The following is a 27,876-nucleotide window of genomic DNA, read 5'->3' on the forward strand; positions in this document are numbered from 1 at the left end:
TCATTTCTCAAAACTTATTTTTCCAGTCAAATTTTTACCACAACCCCAGTTAGTACATGGTGAACTAGTTATACAATAGATGAAAGTTTCACAAACATTGCTTGCTCCTTGATGCATTGTCTGCTAGCTCTTCTGTTTCAAGAATATTCTAACATTTCTTATTTGTGCAAAGTAAATTGAGAACCTGTTTAGATTTTTGAAAACACCTTTTCTAAGAGGCAATGGCAGGGTCCAAACAGTGTAACATTTGATTTTGAACTGTGATAATTTTGTAATAAAATTACAGTACTTTGGTTAACAATTGATTATTTTTTCCATGCATTTTCTATTGTATATCAAGAATTAATTTTTCATTTTGTAAGTTTTTGCCACTTTCTGCTGCAAAGTGCCAGAAAATGGTTTTTGCAATGCCGGTTTCTACCAGTGGTTTTAACCACCTCAGCAGAAACTTGCCAACCCTGAGAGCATTACTTCATTTTGAAGCCGCTGTGTTTTTTTTGGATATTTCAAAACAGAACTCTATACTGAGGCTGAAAATAATTTTATTTAAAATGTGAAAAAAAAAAACAGCCTAGTGTCACACTAAAGATATTCGTCTACTTCAGCAGATAGTCTTAAATGTTGGATGCTTGTCTTCATCAAAAAATAATAATAGTAATAATAATAAATAGATAAAAAAATAAATAAAATAAGAAATAAAATTTATGAAGTGAAATTCACATGTTTTTTATTGTTCATGATTCAACGCCTACTTACATCACACACAAAAAGAAAAATACTATACATGTACACTCCTTCTGTAGTAAACATTATTTTACAAAATCAAATGAATTATGAAACTAATACACAAGATGAAATGCATAATGATAACTTTAAAAGATTCTAATCTCCAACTGAAAAATATTTCTCAATAGAGGTTAGAAATGTAATTGAATAAAATAGAATTCATTTTCAAAGTACAACCGAAATAGTTCCAGATCTATAAAACTCTATACATCACAGTATTGCACACAACAAAAAAGTAATTTTTTTTTGGCTTCAAAAGTAAAGTTTCAAAATTTATAAAAATGTTAAAACTAGATTAAAAAAGAAAATATTCTGCAAATAGCATTTATACAAAACTAGTATGTCATTCTTAGAAGTTGCTTCAAGAAAAAAAATTGTTATAAAAACATTTTGAATTGAAGTTTTAAATATAGTTGAATGGAAAATTGTTGTAGAAAAAAAAGAAGTCAGTCACAAAAAAGAACTTAATATTTCAAGTTAGTTTCGCCCTTGACTTAATTTTCACCATAATAAGTTTACCAGAAAAAATGTTCAATTTCAGAACATTATTTAAAAGTTAATAAACATGAAAAAGTTATATATTTCAAAGTTATAAAACATGTAAAATATAATGAAACTCTACTTTTGAAATAATAATAATAATAATGATATATATACCCAAGAAAATTAATTGAAATTGGTTTTAAAAAACTTTTCTGGCAAATTGAAATTTATGCAAATTATTGATGCACAATTAAAATATTGTAATTGTTATAAAGCAATGAAATTTAGCTGTTTCATTAAAGAAACAATCCTAAATTTACTGAGTACTTTCCAAATCCAAATGCTGCAAAATTCCAACTGCACCATAAAATATTAAATAAGAAGTGCAAAAGACAAGCATTGAAAAAAAATGCAAGACTTCCAGGAGTTTCATTTTGCATTGCATGTAATATATGCACCAGCTTCAAATCACTGTAACACATAATACAAAAGGTATTGTGCTCTTAATACATTATATATACCTTTTTACTGACACATAATTGCAGTTCACACATCCACAATCACATTGGGTACTGCAAACATAGGGAAATACATTACAATATATAAGATAATTGTATTGCAGACAAAAAATATCATAACTTTCATAAAGTGGAAAGTTTAAAACAAAATTTTGTTTTGCATTAGCACCTACATATAATTAATTACCAACAGTTTGATATTTATTGCTGGTTCTTTAGTTTTTTACAATAACATAAAAAAAAAACTCGGAAGTTTAATTGAATAGTTTAACAAAATTCTATTACTCCCATAGAAAATAAATTTCGAAAATATAACAACTTATAATAAATTTTATTTTATATTAAAAAATTATAAAAGATAAACAGGTTCAGAGAGCATTTTGTACATTCATAACCGAAAATGAAACTTACTGAATAAAAAACAATCACAATATTTAAATTTAATATTAAATTTAGATATCGCAATTTTCTTTTATTCAGATAATCTTTTGATTCATATTGCATAAAATTCAACAAATGATAAAAGTGTTCAAACAAGAATTTGATTCTACTCTTGATAATGTACAAAATATGTATTTAAAACTTAAGACAATTTTCTTAAGATACATTATAGATGAGAAGTAAAATTTAGGGTATAAATAAAAGGCAAAGGGAAAAAAATAAATTCACTCATAGTACAAAAATTCTGAACTAAAAAAAATTAAATTAAATTAAAAAAATATATAAAATAAAGAAAATATCTGAATAAGCATTTCAAATAATAAACCAACCTTTTTGTTTAGTATTACATACATATATGGCAAAGCTCTTCAACAGATACTACCTCTATTTTGAAAATCGAAATTACACCCATGTTCATACATCAATATAGAAACAGTGTATACTTGAAACGTAAATTTTTTAAAAGAAACTATTGGTTCACAATGGTGAAACATATAAATACATAAATTAATGAATTTATTTCATTATTTTTTACCACTGCATATAAAGAAAAAGTTGAATAACATATCATTTTTCTTTTTGCTTTGGTAAACTAAGTCTGCCATCACTACTAGGGTCTATGGGATGCGACGGGTAAATTCTTATCTGGTTACCCCTGTCATGTTCCAAGCTTAAGAAATATTGATTAGCAATTGGGATTACGAAAGCAGTATAATTTCGATCACAACAATGTTTTGGGAAATTTAAGGAATGATTTTACTGGCAGGAACTAATCTTTCTTTCTAATCATTCTCAAGACAAGGATTCATTCTTTGGTATGCTTCATCTTCAAGGTTTAATCACTATTTGTTGGTTTGTCAAGTGTAGCAAATAGTCATTCTAAATTGCTCTGCAATTGGGAAATCTCCAAGTTAAATATGCAATGGACGAGATATCTCATCAAAAACTAATTTCATTTAACTACTAAAGTTTTACTTTTAGTAGTTCTAATTAAGTTTTACTTCTTAAGCATAACATAATTGTTTCAAGCGCCGCACAAAAAAAAATATTTTGAATGATCATAAAAGATGAAAGACCGCAACTTTGAAAATTTTCAAAAAAGTGAAACCTGTTCAACAATAGATGAAATTGTGATTTAGAGCTTTGATTCTGTTAATTTGTTCCCCTGATAAAATAACCAAAATATCTGTAAAATCCAGAGCTTTAACATATATACATACACTAAATTATTGCTATTTTTACTACATATTGACAAAAATATGTAAAAAAAAATCTGTATTTGTTTTAATTAGGATGCATTTATTGATTTTTCATTGTTCCCTGGTTTGATTAACAAAGAGAATCAACACAGCAGAAATTACTGTCTCAGCCACATAAATCACAAAAGACAAATTACTATTAAATATTGCTATTATCACCCAATCAAATGATTTTACCCTGATACATCTATAATACAGCAGCTGAAAATTTCTCACACAACATTTCAGCATTAAGACATTTTGTACCATATATGTTCGTGCATAAATCAAACTGAAACAAATAACTAAGTGGGGGAAGATTATTTCAATTATAAAGCTGATGATATGCCTCGTACATATCTAAAGCAGTGTCAACCTAAATTTTAATTTAAATTACAAGTATTACAGCTTTTAGTTACAATGACAGATTTTTAATATTTTTTTAAAGCTCAAGGCTTATTATTAGTTTCATAAGAGTGCTCTAAACAACACTTTCCGAATCATTACTTTATTGAAGAAAAAAAAACTGCAATATTAGTTTAAGAGGTGTATGCATCACCTTCAGAAGAAATCAAGAGTTTTCCCATACTTGCCCCAATTATTTGATTTGGACTAGAATTTGTGTGTCACTTTTTGCTAAAGTGAACTTGAAATTTTTCTTTCAAATGATTAGAAGAGAGGTTTTTGTATGATACAATCAAACAAACCAATGATTATAAGAAGCAAGGATGTGTCCAAAGCTTATTTTTTACTTGTGGAAAAAAAGAAAAATACTCACACAATTAGAAATTTAAAGGAAATATTAGCATCTTAGTTCCAAATGAAATTAACTTTACAGATATAAAAGCATTTTGTTGAGTGCTTCAGAACCCAACTTCAAATCTAAGCAGAATTTTAAAAAGTTGTCTTATTAGTTACATCATTTCAGTGCTGCAAAACAGGACATAACTGATAGAAAATATACTTTGATTCCTTTGGGAAGTATTAAAATAAAACAAATTTAGCATGAACTTTTTTTCTTGATGTAAACAGATAGTTTCCAAGCAACTTTATGTCAAGGGCAGAAACAAAAGATTTACTACAGAAAGACTCCAAACAAAATCAGTGTTGAACAGAAAACAAACTTATTTACACTTAGTGGTTTACTTTCAGACAAAGTGCTTAGAAGCAAAGCATGCAAAAGAAAGCCACTTTTCACAAGTTAATGATATAAACTTTTTCTACTAGAGCGAAAAACAAGTTTCTTAGCTTGAATTTCAAAGATGTTGAATTTTTCAATAGGGTAGACACATGCCAGAGATATGTTTTCCTATCTAACGAAAACTCTTTTAAAAAATGATAATAAACAGGGTTCTCAATAGAGCACGAGGATCACACACTTTTAAAAGAATTCTCACACGAAAAATATTTCGATGCAGGAGTTTCTCACAATTTGTCACCTCTTAAATTGAATAAGATTTTCAATAAAACCTCTTTCAATTTTTAAGTATCTCACTCTAATTTTAACAGAGGGTGAGATTTCCGCACCCTTATTTTTCCTTTAATGGAAACCCTGATGAATATCAGTAACTTAAACACAGCGCAGCGCATTTGAAGACCACATTTCACTATAAGCATAGTCTTCATTAAGTACGCTAAAAATGTGGGTATGCACGAATCAATATGGAAAATTCTCATCATACAAAAGCACCACATTATTAAGACCTAGAATCCAGGCACTTACATCACATACCATAAAATTACCTGTGAAAAATAACTCATTTATTGCATAGACATGTTTCTATTACTCTTGCAATTTGTTTCAGAATAGAGTCTTTAAATAGCTTAACTCGCAATATGCATTAAAAAAAAAAAAAAAAAAAAAAAATTAAAACATTTTCCCAAAAAGTATGGTATAATTAAAGTTTAATAAACATTAACTTGAAAAATAAAAATCCCCATTAAAAGGGATAATACATGAAATGGTAGAAGGGGAAAAAAGAAAGAATACTGACAGAACTAAATGGATAACTGAATTCACAAAAATAATTTTAAAAAAACCTAAAAGGTCTATCACCTAGACTTTTATACCAACTTTTCATTCAAATAACTCTCGGTTTTCTTTTTAGTTAAGTTGTCACAGTTATAAAATCTGGACAAGCTTAGACTTGGGCAAATGGGTCATACGCCAGTGAGGCGGCACAATCTTGGAAATGCCATGCAATATACTTCATTACATGCACACGAATAGATATTTAAAATCCTTAACATAATTCTAAAAAATAATAACATATTCATATAAAATTATTTTTCCCCGAGCAACACTAAGAAAACTTGCCATAGTTTGAAGCTGCTATCTTTTTGCTGGGATGACCACAAAATCAGTATCTGAGGACACAATTATTCAGACTGGCCAAAATATAAAATACAAGCTATTTATCGTTTTTTTTCCTTTTTTTTTTCTATTTAGACAATTCCTTGATCAATACATCGGCAATTTGAAAAAGCACCAGAAAAGATTTTATCAAGTGAGAAGTGCTCTCTCTAGCTTCTGATAGACACTTGACTTAAAGGTAAACAAATTCTGAACTTGTTGAGTCACATAGACATGACGACTATTTCATATGGGCCACATTATGAGAATTATTGAATACAATGAAATCTCGTTACAACTAAATTAATGTTCCATCCTGATTTAATTTCAATTACCTTGCTTGAACTCCATTACAATGAAATTCTTGAGACATAGAACACAACATGAAAGTGCCTTGAAGTTCATTGCAAAGGGATTTCACAGTATTAATGTATATTACACTTAAACCTTGTTAACACGAACTCGAAGGGGAAGCCAAAATATTTCGGGTTAACCAATTTCTACTTTTACCGGATTTTATGTAAGCAGACTTTTTTTGTTTGTTTGTTTGTTTCTTTTGACTCAGAAAAAAAAGTAACAAGCTCTATTTATTTTTAGATGTAATATTGTGCACTATCATGGTTTTTCACTACATGTGGTAGACAATAACGGGTACTTATAGGTTAAAAAGCCCATGTATTGCTAACTGTCTTTCTGAGTTATCACCAACACTAACTTACCACAATATTGAACAGAAAATTTCACATTTGTACAAATCTCAATAAAAAGGGGGTTCCAATATTTGAAATGAAGTGTTACATATTGGCCAGAAGCAAACCAAAATAAGGAACTGATTGCACATGGTGGCTGGCTGAGCAACATAATCCTTACAATTGTTAAATACTAAAGATTGCCACAGAAGTTGCTTTTTATGTTTTAATTGGAATAGAAATTACAGCAGCTTATCTTTAGAAAAGTAGTGCATGTATTTTTTTAAGAAAAAAAGTAAAAATGGTGCAAACAATCAACTACAATATTAAACCTGGGATAGAACTTTTTTTTTTTTTTGCTAGAATGAAATACATATTCATATGAATATTTTTTTCAACTATTCATTACTATCTCAACTTATTGTTAGATTGTAAAAACGGCTTTCCAAAACAAAGTAAGCAAGTTCTTCTAGAAAATATTAAATTTGATATTTCTAAAATTTTACTTGAATATGTAAAAAAATATCCTAATCTTTGCAATAGTTAATTTTTAAAATCCTTTTTATATTCATTCAGTTCTTAATTGAAATTCTGTATGATTACCTTCACAAATATCATTGCCTTAAAGCAACAGTAGAATATCTCACTGTTATAACTGGGATTAGATAATTTACTTTTGCTCTAAGGCAATGATATCTTTATAAAAAAAAAACCATCCATGTGATACAAAGCAAAATGTTATGATGTTTTAAATAAACTTAGAAGATATCAACTAAACATTTATAAAAATAAATATAACAATAAACAATTTTAAACACATTTTTACACATGATTTGTAACAACATAATACTTAATATGTAAATCAACAAATTAAATATGAATTTTAAAAGTGCGAGAAAAAAGTGAAATAAACTTATTTTACAATAACTGCCTTCAAATAAAACTTTTGATCTGAAAATGTAAAATGCAATATTACAAATTAATATTTCACAGAACAGCACTCAATGATAAATTTTAGTATACAATTGTATACATGCGTGTGTGTAATTTATACAAATGGTGAACATTAAAATTTAATGTTTGTGCACACAAGCTTCACATTTTTGGGTACAACATTGGCCAATGGTTTAAGATCATCAAATTTCACTTTCCAAGTAACATGCCAAACAATGTATCAAGTCCTTTATAGTAAGCTTACAATGATTCAAATATTCAGAGGTTGGCTTTAAGTAAAATTTAAATTTGAGATAAAAAGTTTCCCGCTAAAAAAACTCAAAAAGTAAGAACTCAGAAATAAGTAATTTCACATGTTTTTCTCCTAATAAACTATTTCAATTTCTATAATATGTAACAATGTTAACGCAATGCCAAAGCACGACACTTATAATACTTTACAATAAAGAATTACTTTTTTTCTTGAAAGAAGCAAATGGAGACATTGGTGAGTTTAAGCAGCGAAAGAACTAGCTTTTAACTGTTCATGCGATGAGTTTAAAGTGGAGAACTATGAAAATCAAAACATATAAATGCTTTGAGTGGAAAATACTTTAAGGACAAGCTTCCCCCTTTTTAGAATTCTAATCACTTAGAACAAAACACTATAATTGTAAACAAATCATACAAATAAGATATATACAAGTAATATACAAATATTCATCACTTTGTTTCAGCAAATAGTCAACCTCTGAATACAGATTTCATTTTTTAGGAAAAATTAGATGCTTTGTGACTAGCTTGAACATAAAATGGCAAACTTCGGACAATGGCAGATTGTCTCCGCACATGCAGGGTATGGCCAATTGCTTTTTTTTCCATTCTGCTAATTGGGGAAAAAAATTGAGCTAAAAAGTTCACTTAAAGAAACACATACCACTCGATATTTACAAGGGTAATTGAAAAATGTTCTTAAAGGAGCAAGAGGGTAATGTGAATATCAGTCTGTTTCACAGTGGTTCTTTGGCAACACATTTGTCACACATCACGATTTTGCTTTAAGGTTCTTCCTCTTCTGGATTATCTGAATCGAGGAATTCCACATGTGTGAACGGAAAATGGCCAACTTTGCCGCGTAACTCGCCTTCCCACTGTCCATTAATATTCATTTTAGTGACTTTGATTATATCACCAACCTAAACAAAAAGAAATAACTTTGAATGTTGCTCATAAATGAAACAAAATAAATAAAATATCCAATACAAATTTATGAAAAAAAAAATTTTACACTAAGGGAATCTAATATTTTTACATGAGAAATCATTTTCAATCTTTTTTTCTTGTGCATTTCCAATAAATTCTAAGAAAATAAAGTGAGTTTCTAAAATATGCCAACATTTTGATCAGTAGTTGTCTAACACTATTGCTATCATATGATTTTATTGAAGACACATAAAAGATTAACAGTTTAAAAGGGCTTACAGCTTTCAGTGTAGACTCCTCTTTTATATGACTTGTATAAAAAATACACATTGATAAGTCAACGAAGTCATTGTATAGAAAAGGAACTGTAAGCAAATGACTCTGAAAAGACTTTTAATAATGTTGCTGCAGATAAAATAATTTCAAATAAATATTCTTGATTTGCAAAGATAAAATGTTTCATGTTTGTTTTATCAACTTTCTGACTTTTTATCCAACTGATGATTTTTAATGACTTTCACCAAAATGAATTTCTTTTGACAATTTTAGATTTCTCCCATGGGAGTTATAGAAAAAAAATAAAATAAAAATTTCTGTAATTACATTGAAATATATTGCTACTACAAGCATACCTCATTCACATGAAATACACAGGAACATGGTAATTTGTTCACATTAACTGGATTTAATCTTTTCCGATAAATTACCAAGTGATTGTCGACTCAAGGGACCAAACAAGTGTTCTGTGTAAAGTGATATTCCGATATTTCACACAATGCAATTTTGCATTAACATGGTTCAATTTTATTTCAATAAATAAAACCATTAAACAGATGTGCACAATTAAAAAAAAAAAACTGAAACATTTTGTTTTTTCTATTTACCTCAAGCTTTAACGCTGTTTTGTCATAAGCATTTGGAACTCTAGCTTGCTTAACTCTTGCTAATGCAGGTAGCATTCTCTGAAAATAAACAATCAATTAAAGCTACATTTATATATAAGAGGACATAACACAAAGAATACGAAGAAAATAAAAATTCTAAGCACAATTAAATTATGAAATACATATATTGAAATAGTTCTGAAAGGAAGCAAATTTTGTTTTTGAGGATGAAAACCAGTTATCAACAACAAAGCAGAGTTGGTTATAAGAGCTGGTTTTCTATTTAAAAAAAAAAAAAAAAAACTTTTTTTGGTCAAAACCTATTTTTTCGGTTTAAACCGGGTTACTTTTTGTAAAGAAAAAACAGTTTTAATTTAGGAAAATCATGAAGATTTTATGAATTAATTGTTAAGGAATGTTTAATACTCGTATTGGAACCTATTTTTTTCGTAATTAACTAGGGGGCTCTGCACCCTGCTTGCTAACTCTCACCAACCCCCGAAGATTGCTTCACAACCTTATTTGGTTTGCAAAGATTTAAATCATCAATCAAAAAGAAACAGATTCAAAACGCATTAAGAGCTCCCTTTGGAACAAAAAGCACCCCTTCCTCGAGTTTCAAAATAACTTGTACCAACTTGCAGAGACTTAAGGGCTTAGGGGATCCTGAACATTGCAAACCAGCAGTATTGTACGTTTTTGCCCTTAGCTTGGGGCTTGAATTGAGTTGAGCCTAAGATTTTCAGTTAAAATCGAAATCCTTAAAGTTTGTGAATAAGAAAGCGAAAAAGAGAATCGGAAAGATGTAACTATGGCAACGCCAAATAAAATATAATTATTTTTAATGGAGATCAAATTATTCAAACTTAATTTCTTAATTTTTAACAGCTTGTAATATTTTTTCCTTTGGAGATAAAAGCTTAGTTTTTCGACCATAGGAGAAGTTTAGATCTGGAGTAAAAAAAGCCGCTCTTTTCAGTGGTGTCAAAAAGAAAACTGTGGGACAATTCTTTCACTCTTTTCTGACAGATTTAATGAAGAAAATAGTGCCTAAATTTCAGCTAAGCCTAAAAAAGTTTGAGCTAAAAACGCAAATAACTCCTGCCGTATTTAAGTTAGAGCATTGAAGCAAATTGCGTAGAACGCGGAAAATTCTACTCTTTCCAACAATATATAATATTAATATATGCAAGTAATATTTCGCCCCTTTAATAGGCAATAATAGGCAATTTACGCAAAATTTGAGTTAAAAAATTAATTACAAAAAAACTAATTTGAATTTAAAAAATAAAACCTCGGGTGCACACTCCCGGGGCTCAAAGTAATTTTCTGTACAAAATTTCAAGGCTGTAGGTGCCATGGGGTCTTCTGGACGCAAGCCCACCACAGACTTTCTTTGAAAACTTACTTTTATTTACTATAAAGAGATTAAATAATTAAGAGTAAAATCTTCTAATTTCATTTCCTCATACTTAGAGATTTCTATAGGAGATTATTGTTTTAAAATCCTTAACTATTATTAAAAATATGTAAACTGGCTTTGGTATAAATAGTCAAAGAAATAATTTACTGTGATAGTTCAGACATTATTAATTACAAATAACCAAGAGTAAATCCATGCAAGTTAATTTACTCATAATCATAGCTATCTACTACAAATAAAAAAAGTAAAATTAAAATCACGCAATCTTAAGCATGTAGAAAGCATTTTGCAGAATCTATAAATTAATCATTAAGTCTGAAGTACATTATGCAACTTTAAAAATAAAAAATCAACGCATATTTTATTCAAAGATTTAAAAAAGAAAAAAAAAATTACAAATCATGTAATTTTTTTTACCTAATGTATCAGTGACAACAATTATTGAAACAGGACAAGTAGGTTTTAAGAAAATCATTATGTTTTCCACTGTAGACATTATTTCTCCTGGTTTAATGCATTTAGGAATACAAGTTTTTTTTTTCAAAGAAAAAAAACATTTTAATTAAAAGTTTCAGTAATAACTTAAATGAAAACACTCTTTTGACATATTTTAATAATGAAGACTGTCATAAAGATTAATGTTTATTGATTCTTCCACCATTCCATACATGAGACTTATTTTATTATATTGGAACCAAAAAAGTACTTTAAAGGGTGAAAATTTGGCATTAAATTTTTTTTAGAAGAATACTCAGTTACCTGAATGTTTCATGTTTTCATAATTTCATATATTTTCTTTTCTTGCTCTGATTGCATTGTCTATTGGGGATGCACAAACTGTGCAGTTACAAGCATAATTTTATGCGTACTCTAAGTGTTCTTGGACTTATTTAGTTATTTTTTGTCTCTTGCTATTTAAATATACTATCGCTATGATTTATATACACTATGCATCGCTTCAATGGTACATAATCTATAAGTAATCAAGCAAATTAGGTAGTATATGAAGTTTTAGTTGAAATATGCTTTTTAGACTATTTTGAAATGACTGAAAAATAATGATAATTAAAAAAATAAAATAGAGATACTTTGATTTTTTTTCCACGTAATTTTAGAAAAAATCTTAGTTGGTCTCCTTTGTATATTTATGCATCGTATATTATACATTATAAAAGGTGCATGGATTTTAAAAAAGAAAAAATAAACAAAATAAAAACTGTTTGACAAACTTGCATTACCATAAAAAATATAAGTTTCTAAATTTATTAAATCCGTAATCTATCTTTTAAACTTTGCTAGTTACTTTGCATTGAATAGATTTTACTCTTTGCAATAATATGTAAAATTTATGAAAACATTTGGGCAAAAAACAATAAAATTTTTCAAAAAAAAAAATTTTTTTTGAAAAAACCCACATGGTTAAAAAAACACGTGGTTTAAACCATGGTTTAAACCAAACAACCCTGGGACAGTTCATGAAGAAATAAAAACAAAGTCAAAAGAAGTAACCTCTTAATAGAACAAATAGCTTGATTTCTATCTGTAATGTTCTTGTGTAATACATTGTTGGCACTTAATGGAAAATTTGGAATGGAAACATTGAATTTATAAGAAATGGGGAGAACAGTAAAAGAGTGCAAATACAAGTTTTCACAATTGGTGTATTTATTGGCTTGGATTTTAGCACAAGCTTTTAAAAATTTGTGTTTCCATTGCATTTGCAAAGTTGTAAACACACAACGATGCCTTGCAAAACACCGTATTTTGCTTGATTGGAAATGGTTTGTTTGAGATTTTTATTATTATACTAGCATACAATTTCCTGTTTAGAAAAGTAGAAATACTCAGTAATTGACTGCAGTGCAAGATCCAAAATAGATTACAAAATTAAGAGCAAACCAATTAAAAGAAATGCTTCCTTTTTATTCAAATGAATTCAGTACTTTATACATTTTATTTCATCTTCCTAAATAAGTAATCTCTTTTCACTCTGTGAAAGATCATATATGAGTATTTTAAATAATAATAAAACATTTAAAAAAATATTTACCTGTATGTTTGGTGTGTTATATCTTGTGGGATCTGTTGATGATTTTTGGGTTTGACCAGAGGTTGGAGGTTGAGAGTTTTGAACACCATCAGGTAAAAAATTATCATCCACCTTAAGGATTTCAAAAATAAAATTATGAACAGACAAAAATTAAACTCCTGCAGTTAAAAACAGATGGAATAATAAACAAAATATTAACAGCATAAAAAAATGATGGTATTTTGAATCTATGATTTCCTTTTGCCCTTTTCTTTTGCAGGGATTATAAAAGGTATATTGACAAAAACAGTATTACATGAATATTTCTGTTTACAAATGTAAATTCTCCTACTTGGTAAAAATATTACAAAAGAATGGAAGAAGCTAGATGTGTCTGATGCATTTCCTGTTTTAATTAAAATACTTCAGATCATCATATAGAGTTTTAGACATAACTATAAACTATATAGAGTTTTAGACATTTCTCTACACTATACAAAATCTTAATAGCGAGATTAGCTGAAAATAATGCATTCTAATAAAATGTGACATGTTCAGATAGTTACGAGAGAAATGTTTAACAACGATTTAACATATTCAGTAAGTTACTGCCCTATAGCCAGGGCTAAGGCAGAAATACATGAAATACACCGCAAGCTTAGTCAATTCCAGCCGAGGACTGCAGTTTCGTGCTTACTAGCACTCATCAGCCCGGCATAGGACTAACTGAGCTGGAGGTGGAAAACCTCTTAAGGAAGCCAAGAGTGCCAAACAAACTGGTAGCTAACATAAAATTAGCACTGACCAGACGAGTGACCCAAACAATGGTTCGGTTCAACTAGAATATTGCAGGCAAGGCAGTTATATTCAGTAAGTTACCGCCCTTAAGACAGTTCTTTACTTGGTTACATTTTGATAATTCACTTTAGACATCAATAACTGTGATATAGTAATCACATATATTTTCATAGACTCTCGTTTTTATTTCATGTGTTCGCATTTTTGGATTTTTTATTTAATGGCGTCTTTTCTGAGTTTTTGGCGGCCATGTTTTCCCTTCTTCTTCCCGCGATGCGTTGTCTCCCGCCTTTTTCGCTCATTGGCCGTAGGCATGGTCTAGTTCGGTGATGTCATTTTCCCGCGTTCCCATTCGCTGAGCTAAGTGACACCGCGTATGAATATCTGCTTTTCACGCGACTAAGTGGGTTTTTAGCTGGGAGGTTTCAAAAAAATTTCGTGAATAGTCGAGTGCTAGCCGTGATATGTGACGGAGCGTTGTGTCATGAGGAGCGCGGATGCTTGACCTGTGAAGGGTCGTACGAAATGGCGAGGATGGAGATGAGAAATCTGGATGCATCTGCTTGAAAAAAGATGTGAATTGTGAAGAAATTACACAGGAGCCATGGAGCCCTGTTTCTTACAACAAATGACTGTTTAGTTCAAAATTTGATCCAGTATTTAACCAAGAGTTTACAAAAAAAAAATGAAAAATGTTCGCATCCACGTGGAAGTAGCTCCGATCCTGCACGGATGGAAATCAAGTTTTTTCACATTGTGACCCTAGCATAAGATCGAAGAGGCAGGTGATGCACCTGTATATGGAAAGACCATGATAGTAGAAGCGGTTTGTGCGGTCGACATGAATTTAGTTTTGACTCCCGCTGCGCCATTTTCTCTGTGAGTAATAGAGCTTTCTCAGTCATCGCCGTGGTATAGTAGCCAGCTCCATGTGGGTTTTACATCATCTCCCTCGCTGATGTCACTATGATGAATTCTTTTGCTGCAACAACAGGCCGTGCCTATTTTTAGTCTCCCAATGTGCGATGCACATCCCCCTGCTGTGACAACCTGAATCCCTGCAATAGACTGGACTTAGTACTTAACCTACTTTAATTTTTTTACATTTTAATCTTTTATATTCCATTCCATGTGCTGCAAAGTTTTGATAACTCCGCGGAAGCTCCCTAGGATCTTGGCATTCGTCGTGTAAATGATAATCATCGGAATAAATCTTCACATGTGACGCGCAAAAAATTGTGTTTATTTTGTCTCAACAACCTTGGGGTAAGTCAAACTTTTTCTCTTGCGTTCCACGTAGGCACCAAACATTGTGACGTCCTAGAGTTTTGCGGAAACACTTTAAATACAATCGGCCTAAAATTTTTTCCTCATTTTGCTTTTTTTTTTTGTTTAAGTTGGTGGCTTCTTTTTTAACAATTCGAAATTTTAACCACATTACCACCACAATAACAAATACAACACCATAAAGGTATACGCTGCAAATATAATTTTTATATTTAGTGTACCAGTACAAATTGGCCATAATTCCCGTATCTTTATAACTGCATCCTAATTACCATTTCTTTTTTATGGATACAACTCCCATTACCTAATCTAGAAAATTACCAGTTATAATATAAAGGGGAAAATTTTCTTCTTTATTCATATAAAGTCACATGACTGTATTTATTTGTCAACTCAGTTAGAGTTGACTTTTGAATTAACTCGTATTATGCAATCGATCAAAATAGTTTAAGTTGACTTAATACAAAAAGGCTTAGAAGAAAAAAATATTAAAATATCTTGTTATGTCATCTGGGCTCGGGCTGAAATAAAATGCCAAGTTACCTCTTTTCAAAGCTTGACTTACAAAACAGTTCACTTATTGGATCCAGTTCAGCCTTATCAAAACAAAGCACTTCGATTATCAAAAGTTGGCCGGAAAATATTATCAAATCCTCATATATATATAATATCCTATGATCGAGTAATGCGCAAGATACAACAATGAAACTCTAATTTGATAGGTTTTGCTAATGTTTAACATGAAGAGAAAGGCTTCATTGTGACAAGGATGAACTCTATCCAGTAATTTAACTGCTTTACTGACAAGACTCATTTCTGGGGATCGAAAAAACAAAAAATTGATCAACAATGAACGCTACCTACTGGAGTTTAGGGTTAATCCACTGGAGTTACGGTTACAATTTCAACTATCAAAATATCACAAGCGATTTTCTAGTTCGTTGTTGGTGACGTCAGCTGCAATATCGGATCACAGATTTTGGCCATTATAAGTGGGGGAGGAGAGGGTACACTGAGACAGGGAGAACAGTGAGAGGACGACATTTTTATCGTATGGATATTTCCAGCATAGTAAAACTTTTTAAAAGTCAAGTTGGAATTATGTGAATAGTATTACAGAAAAAAGGTTGCTTTAAAATCAATTGCACAAAAACAACTATGTCATTATAATTTGACTCAATCGAACTAAAATATCTGCAACGTTTGTTACACTGCTTCTAAACTGTTAGAAAAGCTTTGCAGACTGGTGTTATTAACCTAACATTTGCCTATTATTTAGCAAACATTTTAGCTGTAGATTGAGAGTATCTGCTACATTCAATGTTTTGAAATCCATGACTTCCCATGAATTCTGTTTGTAAGTTTCCATGACTCACGCGATGCAATTTTTTCCAGAAAAAATGTATATTTACACAAGAATATTAACTTTTGAGTTTTGTGAAAATAAAATTGCAACCATCTGATTCATGCTTTGCACTTACGTTTCAAAAAATTCATATTAAAACGAAATTTCAAGCTGAGCTACTATTATAGCTAAAAAAACAATTCAGGCAACATTCAGGGATGAAAACAGTCCGAAGTCAAAATAGAGGAAAAATTGAGAGTTTTAAACACTATGTCATGATTTGAGAATATAAGTATCTTTAATAGTAGTATATATATAATTATCTTTAATATGTATTTTAAGAATATAAGTATCTTTAATATGTTTTTTAGAGATATTTTTATTGATTAAAGGGAGTTCCTTGACATTTTTCGCACCAGCACTGCTATGTGAGTACAGCTAATAGCTTATTTTGCTTTAAAATGTATTGATCATAGCAAACTAAGTTTCAAGTGCTATAAAAATTGCTTAGCATATCAGCAAAAACATACAAAATGATGTATCACAAATAAAATTCGAGGTACTACGATTATATTAAAATAAAGCATTAAAAAATATTTGTCATCACCAGAAAACAGGAAAGAATTTATACTTGTATTATGGGAGTTTAAATAAATGCATTGAACACCAGTAAAAAAGAGAAACGATTAGAAACTCAAAAACCTTTTCTATGTAAGGAACAGGTATAGATCCTGTCTGGCCCAAGCTGTTTTTCGCTGTCCACCATTGATCTTCATCTTTAGATATTACTGTAAGTATTTCCCCTTTTTTAAATGGCAAATCATCAGGATCACCCTACATGGAAATTAAAAAGAAAAGACTTTAGAATGAAACTGATATTCACGAGCTGATATGTGCATCACATGACTTTCTTTTACACCAATTTAATGGTAATGTAGTGCCTTGGAGTAAGCAAAGAAACTCTTTAATTATTTTTGCTCCAAGTTTGTTGTGAACTAAAGCAAAAAAATGTTTTATACAGACTAATTTTCCCAATATTAGACATTTTAATGTGATTCCATGGTTAACTCTCTAAATATCGCCAAGAGTGGCCAAAATGAAACCAAATTTTAAAAAAAAGTCAAACTTTTGTCGTCAAGTAGGCGAGAAAACTTGGCGACCAAAAGCTTGGCGATATGTCACCAAGTGTTTGTGAAATTATAAGACCACTTGAGTATGCATTGATATTAACAATTATTTCCCCACAAAAAGGTCTAAAAGTCTCTCTTATGAACATCTGAATGCAACCAAAAGGGGAGGTGCACAACTAGACAACTAGACCCCACTAAGAGTCCACATACCAAATTTCAACTTTCTAGGACATATTGTTTTTGAGTTATGCGAGATACATAAGCACATATGCACATACATACGTACATACAGATGTCCCCAGAAAACTCTTAATTAATTTGGGGATTGTCAAAATGGATATTTCGGGTGTCTATACGTTCTTAGACATATATCCACGTGTGGTCGGGTTGAAAAAAAAAACTCAACATTCATTTGGGGGAAAGCAAAATGGAAATTAAGGCTCATTTTTGGGTCAAACTTTTTTCGTGAATACAATACTTCCTTTACTTCGTAAAAGGAAGTAAAAAAGAAAAAAAAATCAGTTTCTTCTTCACAGAAAGAATTGCCTTAAAATCAACACTCAAATAGCAGCTTGAACAATCTATACTTAATTCATATATAACTTAATAATAAAAGAATGATCTATACCAATCAAGTCAGAAAGTTAAAAATTCAAAAGTAACATTTAAAGTAGTCGACACTTGTTTCAAAATTTTAAAAGAAACCCCTTTTCAATGTGAAAAATAAGTTTATGGATGGAAATACATCCGATTAAAGCATGTTTGCTCAATGAAAGACAAAAATGAAAACTTTACATTCTTATTTAGTTAACTAAAAAGTAAATTTCTACTGAGGTACTCTCAGTTATAGTACATTTGTAATCATATGTTGCTTACTAATGAATTCTGAATTAAAAGAAATGAAAAATTAACTTCAGAAATTATAACTACATGCAACAAGTGGTACAATAGTTTAGAACGTCTGAGTCTCAAACTTAGGAGGTTCCTGTTTAATTCAAAGTGTTCAAAAATTTTAACGCTAGCCCAACCCTACATTTGCAAGTAAGAAAACATTCTTTCAATTTTTTCATGGAGTGACATTACCATTTTGAACCACTTTCTTTTTAGATGTTACAGTTAAAAAGAGAAAAGCAGCAAAAAATATATATTCTTTTAACCATGACACCAACTGTATGTTATTATACTTGAGTAAAAAATTAACATTACTTCCTTGTATGCCTCTTAAATAATACAGGGTGATTTTAAAACAACTTGGTGTTCAGAGTTCTATAGCAGACCCCAGGGTTTCCGCTACGGTCACATTTTTCGCAAAATGCGAAAACACTTATCTCAATTGCGCAAACAAAGTAAAGCATTTTCGTTTTTTTGCTCAAACAAAAAATATTTTTTTTTAAAAAAAAGAGAGAAATAATGTATAATACAAGCAAGGAACAATACCATAGATAGTAACTAACCCTCAATAATTGCATTATTAGGAGGAAGAGAGTGCAACGTTCTAAAAACCAAATATGTAGGTTTTTTTTTCATTTTATGTTTAAAAAATAGCTGATGTACTTATTTCTGAAAGGATGCCATAGAAATGAAATAAGAGTTTTATTTTTAACTGGAGATGAAACACACTAAGATATTTAGAAAGATATGCGACTACGTAACATTTTAGCATTTTGATAAAACTTTTCCCACAATTTTAGCTTTTATGCTAAACAACTTTTGAACCCAGCTTAAACCCTGGCAGACCCACATAAAATTTCTAACTGTTTATTAACTCAAATAATTTCATAAAAATTTTCTGCAAAAACAGGTAGTGCTCCTCCCAAGGATTATATCATTGCAAACAGCTTTTTTTTTCTCCAATATTATTTAACCTATCTCAGTATCACTGATTGGGAGAACCTCAGAATTGGCAATCATTATTTGTCATACGCCAAAAAATTATGATGCAGAAAATAAAATTAAAAATATTAAAATTGTCTGCTAAATTTGATATTTTTTTGCAAAGGGTCTCTTTCCTCTATATTATCTGAGTTTGCTCATAGTGAATGGAGTATTGGGTGAAACATTGTCATATTTCAATACCTACACATCAGACAAGGGGATTTTGATTTTAATAGTAAAAAACCTCAGACAAAAAATGCCAGCAGATGGAATTTTGGCGCTGCAAAAGTGAGCTCATCACTTTTTTTGTGAGTAAAACTGACTGAGTTAAAGTGAGCTCATCACAGTTTGACATTCAAATTAAATGCCAAACAATGCAGCAAATCATGTTTTAAAATACAAATGGTTGTTGATTGCAAATCAGGTACAGTAATACTACTGTTGAATCTCTAAAATTAAAATTAAAAAAGAAAAAACAAATCGCCACAGAGATTTGGCATGCAGTTAAATGCCCTTTTTTTTATTATATTAATGCGGAATGGTGCAACACCTCACATTGGACTTCAGGTATTGTGTTGCGGCAACATTTATTTTATAGCAGTCATTAGTCCTATATTTCTTAAAGTATGATCACTATGGTCACCCAACCTTTCTCTTTGACTTTTGAAGGAGAGAATTTCTTAAAGGTATTGTGCACCAAGGACATGTTCCCAACATTGCATCTTTGAAATTCGAAAAATGTAAATTTTCAGATCATCCGAACTTTTAGTACAATTTAAGGGGAGCATCAGCCACAATTAATTTGCACTCTTAAGTCTCTACAAGAAAATCAATTTCCCGACAATCATTTGGCAAAAAAAAAAAAAAAAAAAAGAAATGAGAAGAAAATTAATGAAAAATATAATACTCACACTTCCATCAAAGTCATATTTTGCTCTTACTTTTTCAAGTTTTTTTGGAGCCTGTAAAATTAAAAGTAATTTGCTATTAAAATTAAAAACTTATCCTTAGCAGCCATTACTTAAAAGTATAATGGGCTACTTACAGGCCTTATCAAAGGAGTTGAATCTAGATAATGTAATTTATAAAAGTTTAGAAGTGATGGTACATCTGGAAACATTTGGTCACCAATTCGAAACCTTGTTTGATCATCTTGCTGTATTCTGTTTATTATATAATGACTAACTTTACTATCTTCCCTGAAGAGAAAAAAAGATAAGTTTATTCAACACATACTGAAAGGAAACTTTAACTAACATAGAGGTGTGAATATTACAGGAAATACAGTCAAATCTCTAATTTACAAATTTCTCCATTTTACGAACTTTTTAGATTGTTCAAGATTTTCCATGTAAAGTAAATATCGGACCCCAAATCCGGAATGCTTGGGACCATGACCTTTCCGGAATTTCGATTCAGACTCAACACAGTAAAAACTCTTGCAGTGCGGTATTTGTCATATTTTGCCTAGTTTCACCAATTTTCCCCATGAAATTTCTCTTATTTTTCGATAAATCAGAATTGAAAGCATACTTTATAATACTAAAACAAAAGTCAGAGATAAATTAGAGTGGCATATAGTCCGCTAATGTTGCTATTTATTATTACGCAGTGCAGCGATTGATACAACAAATTAATATTTTTACTAAAAATACTTTTGTTCAATATGCTTCAAACTGCATACTTATATGAGAAGAAGAAATAGAGTTAGTGTATGAAAGTCAAAACACGTGGCATCTAAACAACTTTAAAAAAAGTTGAACTGAAAGTTACTGTGTCTTCAACAAGTAGTTACTGAAGATTAACAATTTTGAACTTTTAAAACTGAAAAAAAAAATAATAATAAATGAGTATATTTTTTAATATATTTATTTATTATTATTATTTTTTTTAAAATATATTTACTAAATGAACTCTTGGATCTTCCAGATTTTAGTATTCCAAAACTGGGGTCTCATACTGTAACCTCTAATTTTTTAAAACCCCTTTTCTCCTGAATATTTATTATATGAGGAATATAAGAAATGTATTTTCTGAAGTGTTTTGCTGCTACAAAATTCATTTTTACTACGAAAAGTTGTAAAGGCTTCTTCGTTACTTAAATATTGACGTGCACTTCACCAAAATATTTAATTTTCATGTTTAAAAAAAAAAAAACAAAATATTGAATACATAAAAATTTTATATTTACTAACAGTTTCTTTTTTTACTGAAAGAAATTAAATATACTTGTTTGCTTTTACATGGACTTCATTCAACATTTTTTATTTTCCATCTCCAGTGCATACAGAATGTTTTAAGCTTTCACAATATTTGTCTGCCTTTTTTTTTTATCTGTAATTGCTGCCAAAACCTAGACCCATAAGCTTACACATTCCTTTTTCCATTCATTTTAAAACAAAATCAGTCCAAAGCAAAAGAGAAAATTAACAATCAACCCTAATTCAGGAAAAAGCCTTACCATATTCTCTAGCTGAAGAAACTTGTCAAATGTCAAAATAAGTCTAACAATGTCATTGACAAATGTCTCTTCCAAGAACTAAATAGCCCTGGGAATCAGTTTCCTATATAGAAAGTAGCTGAGGATTGGATGGGACCAGACAGGGACAATCAAAGAAACATTTCAATCCCCACTCACTGCATGTGATCTAATTTTTTCCAACGCTCCAAATACCTACCCCGATGCATTTTACAACCATAGATAAGATCATAGCTAGAAGCCGACCAATATTATTACAGTTTCCCCCCTCTTTTGTGCTTTGTCACAAGTGACCTTTTAACTTCTTTGCAAGGAAGAGATGGAAAATTTGACTTGAAATAAGAGTTTTGCTCAAGAAAACTTATGTATGTGATTAAGTGGGGTTGTGACGGAATATTTTTTTCTTGAAGTGGAGAAATTTAACATTATTCCTACAGAAATTCTTTTCGTTCCATAGATTTATATTCTTATAAGCGGGATTTTGATTATCCGTTACACGATAAAGTGGGGATGACTGTAATTGTACAAAAAGCAAATTATGTATTGAAAAGACAGTTGATGTTACACACTATCCATTTAGAGAAAACAAACACCAAAGAAATTTCCTCGTAGTACCTACCACACATGTAGAGATGAATTCCTACCACTTGAAACTCAGTTGGATAAGCATAAAGAATTCATAATCAAAAGCATTCTTTAAAAAATTTCATTGAATAAATATAAAGACTTAAGAGATTGGCATTTCGTAAATAATGGCAGGATTTTCAAAACACAACTATACACATACATACACAAATAAAAGAAAAAAAAATTATCTTTTCAAATTGGATACTAGTAAATTTTTATTTTATTATAGCTTTTCTTAAATATGTTACCTCACACATAAAACCAGATCACCAAGAATTGTAGAACTGTTTCTAACGAGGAAAACACCAGTCTCCATCTCGTTTAAAAGAATATCAGTAGCCTCTTGCCTTGTTAGAGGTCCAAAGTACCAACTGAAAGAAACCTTGGATTAATGCTACAAAAATTTCAAATCAACTCTGCAGCATTAAGTAACGACTTTTTACGTACATTTATGATACATTGCTCTCTCTCAAAAAAAAAAAAAAAATCCTACACTAGATTTTTGGACATACCCATAGTTGTTACAGTTATTTTTCTTTACGATTAAAAATTTTTGATGCAGCACATTTTGAGAAATTTAAATTAAATTTAATCAAAATAAATTATTTTAAGCTCTAATTGAGCTAACCCTAGCGTCAATGACTGGATGCCTGGGTTCTTTTTTGCGACTTTTATCACAATGTTCACCCTTTCTAACTAAAATCTTGGTAAAATCACTTTTAATCCTTGTTATTTACATGAATCTGAACTAAAGAAAGTTGCAACCTTGTTTTCAGAAACATTTTTGGGGAGAGTTTTAAGCATTTAAAATTTTTATACCTATATTCAATGACTAGGTACCCAATACACTACACAAAAAAAAAATATCCCTTCAAAATGCTTCTGAACTATGATGATTTTCATATAACATGAGCCCTTGAGTCAAAATATGACCACCGTTTTCCCCCATCACTCACCCCCCCCCTTTGATATCGCGCGCCCTAATTTTATTCAGTTTTTGGCAGTTACATAACAATTATTTATATTTGATAGGGAAAACTGCATTGTATTCACCATTAATATTCTCAAGGTTAGAGAAGTTGATTACTTCAAAAGTATGAACATTTGTGGCAGTTAATCAAAGCCGGAGCAGAATCAATTTTTCAATTTTCAATCTGTTTTTGAAGGTACAGGAAATTTTTCTTTTGTCTCTGATTTTTTACTGTCTTTTTTAAATCTCTCCATTGACTTTTGAATTTTGTATTTTGAGTGTACATCTTGATAAAATAGAATAGTTTTCTTGTTAATGCTTGCATTAATTGCTTTCACAATCACAGCCTTTTTTTTATTTAAACATAAAACTCTTATTGTAGCATCAATGTTTAAAAATGCTCTTTCTTATGTTAGTATCCTTCTGTTTTGTTCAAGAAGTGTACATCAACTTGATACACTTTCTTATACTATTTATGTGGCCCAAAGTTTTTTTATGGTCCTTTTTTATAAATATATAGGATAAAATATGGGAACATAGGAAAACTGCAGATATATAAGACACTTTTAATGTTTTTTCTGAAAATATAGGAAATATATGATGTATAAGAACTTTTATACATCATATATTTCCTATATGATGTATAAAAGTTATATTATAGCATTATATAGATCGTAACTTTATGACTTGCATGAAATTTCAAACTTACTTTTTTCTAAAATCGTTTACAAAGTAAATAATCTGTCTTTACTTTTGTTATTTGTGTAAAATATTAACAAAAAATTATTCAGTGTAAGATTCATACCCTTAATTATTTTTTTAAACGTATGGAAATAATTAAAAAAAATTTTTTTTAATGGTACATTTGCTCAGTTAACATTCTGGTATATCCAAAATTGTGCCTTTTAGCAAAGAAAATATTTTTTAAGGGCATTTGAAGAACACTTTTTCCGTAATTTACGTCAATTCTTGCCTCTATACAGTATTATAATTTAACTTTAAAAATTTTCAGTTAATTAAAATGAAAGTTATTTGGTGTTGAAGCTTCAAAGTTGAGGTCTGTGTTTGATCCCACCTTTTGAGAACAGCCCAGTTATAGGATAACAGAATGGAGAATGGAAATGATGAATCAGATGGAGTTTGCTTTGTAGTTGGGCAAAATCCAAAAAAAAAAAAAAAATGCTTAAATGAGGAATGCATTGAAAGTGCCGAAACGAAGTGTACAACACGACTCTGATGATTTAAAGAAACATAGATTATGAACAACTTATAAATGAGCTTCTGATAAATGAAAAACACTGAACAATTGATGATTGTTTAACTCGTGTGTAGTTGCGTCTCTTTATATCACATTAGTGCTTGTGTTTCAGTCTTTCCCCTGCCCTAGCAATACGCGAGACAAAAAAGAATTTTGAATGATTTTTTTTAGTGTTGGCTTTAGTTAATAGAATTGATACCATTTACTATATAAAAGTATAGAATGAAGATCAATACTTACAACATACACTGAAAGAAAGTAAGGGGAAGTGGGGCACGTTGGTTCACTTTTTTACTTGTCATTTGTTATCTCATCAAAAATTTTAATGATCAGTTCGATTTTCTACAATAGGTTTCACTGAACACTTCTCAACCCCACATATTTTTTTGGAAGTGTTGAATTGATAAACTTTTCTTATATTAATTTTTTTAACAGAACCTCGTAAAGTGGACCAACGTGCCCCACGAGTGGGGTATGTTGCTCTGCTTGGTGGGGTACGTTGAACCGCATTAACTAAACAACATTTGTCATAAATTTAGTGATAAATACTATTAAACTTTGTAACTACCTCATTCTCTGTTATGTGTAGAGTGAAAAATATTACGTTTAAAGATCAATATAACATATTAAATTGATTTTTTAATAAATCATCTTTATTTAAAAACGGCAATAAGCATTCACAATTAGTACATAATTGAAGGGCTACGGGGAAGAACGATCAAAGTCCATTTTTCCAAAAAACTCTGGTTAACCTATTGGAACACGCATATTACACACAGTATTGAAGAGAAATATTATTCAGGCAAGAATCATAATAGTGAGTGAGTTTTAACAGGGAAGAATGAGGCTAACTTGGAGACGATTCGAGATTTCAAGCTCAAAAACGTAATGAGGGGAATTTGAGCATGGTGGACTATGATCATTCTTCCCCGTGGCACTTCAATTATTTTTTCAAAATGAAAAATCATAGAACATTGTTATAATTATCGAAATTTATGAGAATTTTTTTTTTAAATTATGTGGGGTAGGTTGGTCCGGTCTAACTTGCCCCACAAAGAGTTAACCAACCTACGTCACCTTCTTGGTCTAAAAAAGTGATGTCATTTAATTTTTTATTTTTTGACAAAAAATGAAAAAAATGCCAATTATTAGGAATAAAAGGAAGTTAAGAAAGGAGTCCCTTTCTTCTTCCCCCCCCCCCCAATCTTGAAGAAAACCATTGAAAAAAATAAAATAAACAGTTTTCTGAAAATTACTCAGGACTACTGAAATAACACTTTCTGGAATAAAATTTGTTCGATATAACTAAACCATGTGATTTTATTATATAGGATTTGTAGGACCATAGGTGCTATTTGTTGGTCATAAAATAAAATAAAACACATTAATAGTATTAAAATAATTGAGACCAGTCCAACGTATCCCACCTCCCTCTAACTGTCGGGGACCTAATTAGATTGTCGAGCTATTGCCTAAATGAATGACATACGTTACAGAAAGCTATGCAACCTTGAAATGAAGAACGAAATTTTCAGAATTCTTTGTGGGGATTGGAGAGTTATTCATGGTGAGCTACATAGCTGGGCCAACATTATCAATATTCGCAGGGTTGTATTAGTTTTGGCCAGTGGTAGATTTAAGCACAGTTAAAACCAGTTTGAATAAAATCAGTTTTGGTCATTGGATGTAGATATAGGAAATAATTAAAATCAAAATGAAAATAAATAAGTGCATAATTAAGAGAAACATAAAACAACAATCTCATAATCAGTCACTATTTATTATACAAGTAATGAGAGTGAAACATATGCCAACAGACCGGAAATAGACCAACAGAACTATACTTAAAGAAGAATGCATAATTTCATGTTTTAATGGAAATGTACAACAAATAAATATAAGATATGTCTTTAAATTTTTTTTTCTTTGAAATCCAGAATTATTAACTTTTTGCTTCGTGTTGTCAAAATCATTGTTTCCGAAAGCGATCACATTAAACAGAGCTCTGTATCTACCTATAGAACCACTACCCCTATTCCGAATTTCAATAAAATCTGAGATGCCGAGGTCAAATCAGCCTTGATTTTACATGGACCAACCCACATATGAATGAAAAGAAAAAAGAACCATTGATTATTTAATGTAAATAAAATTTAATTTATATTTTTGTGAAAAGTAAATCAATTTAAATGTGATACTTTGAGCGATCAAGAAATAGAAGCATACAGAAAACCCCCCCTGGTTCTTCAAAACCCTGGTGAAAAGAAAATAATATAATATTTAATTAAAAGAAAATCTAGTTATTTTTGAAACTGCAAGAGGAAAAAAAAAATTGCACCATAAAATTTAAAACACTGAACACAGTACATAATTCCCATTCAATTCAATAGCAGAGAAATGAATAAAATTTTAAGCATAACAAATGAATACCATTTAATTAAAATATTTCTTTAATTTGTCAAAGGCATAGGACAGGTTGAATGGCATCTGAATCATAGCCATAGAGATCTTGACGCTGAATAGCAAACAAACTCGGCGAATTAATCATCACGTAAGAATCAATATGCTAGATATAAATTTTAGGTATTCAATAGATAATCAATACACTTCGGAAAATTCTAAACTTAAGATATTTCAAGGGAGGGAAAAGAGCCCACTTTTATTTTTATTATAATGTCTAATCAGTGCTACTTTCGCTTTTAAAGGTCATTGTGAAATTATAAACAAATATCAATCTTTAGGCTTATGTCAAGGCCTTTGCATCAGCGAAAAAAAATGAGAACCGGTTAGTCACATTCCGTGAATACCAGAAGAAAATTCTTAGATGCCGAGACCTTACCTATGTTTATCATACGGATCAAAACTCGCAGCCATAATGGCAATTACTATTTTTCTTTAGATTTGAATTCTTATGATTTATTTTATCTAGGAAAAATATTTCAGTAAATTACATAGACCAACGCCTTTTCCTTCGGCAGACGTCTATTTCACTGCTGCCAGATTTCCATTTCCACATAACATGATATGACTTCCTTAAATGTTGCCAAATCAATTAAAATAATTAAGTTTATAAATCGAGCCTAAAAAAATCAAATTTACCGTAAATAACTTTGATTGAATATCAGTA

The 27,876-nt window shown here is 30.1% G+C and overlaps 1 protein-coding gene across 1 annotated transcript; it reads right to left on the bottom strand.

Annotated features, from left to right (window-relative positions):
- Positions 1-5,473: 5,473 nt before the first annotated feature.
- Positions 5,474-27,741, bottom strand: LOC129227515 (adapter molecule Crk-like). Its single transcript, XM_054862093.1, has 8 exons — positions 27,589-27,741; positions 22,770-22,892; positions 20,461-20,614; positions 20,327-20,377; positions 17,113-17,244; positions 13,002-13,112; positions 9,529-9,606; positions 5,474-8,637 (listed from the first exon to the last, which is right to left on the bottom strand). The coding sequence occupies exons 1-8, from the start codon at positions 27,621-27,623 to the stop codon at positions 8,500-8,502; spliced, it is 822 nt and encodes a 273-aa protein (XP_054718068.1). The 5' UTR covers positions 27,624-27,741; the 3' UTR covers positions 5,474-8,499.
- Between the last annotated feature and the right edge of the window lie 135 nt (positions 27,742-27,876).

The sequence above is a fragment of the Uloborus diversus genome, chromosome 8 (genome assembly GCF_026930045.1).
Source record: "Uloborus diversus isolate 005 chromosome 8, Udiv.v.3.1, whole genome shotgun sequence".
In the NCBI taxonomy this organism is placed as follows: Eukaryota; Metazoa; Arthropoda; class Arachnida; order Araneae; family Uloboridae; genus Uloborus; species Uloborus diversus.

Coding starts and splice junctions, on each gene's coding strand:
- LOC129227515 (XM_054862093.1), bottom strand. CDS start 27,623: ATGGCTGCGAGTTTTGATCCGTATGATAAACATAG. Junction 20,378..20,460: donor CAACTCCTTTGATAAGGCCT/GTAAGTAGCCCA, acceptor TTAATTTTACAG/GCTCCAAAAAAACTTGAAAA. Junction 17,245..20,326: donor AATATGACTTTGATGGAAGT/GTGAGTATTATA, acceptor ATTTCCATGTAG/GGTGATCCTGATGATTTGCC.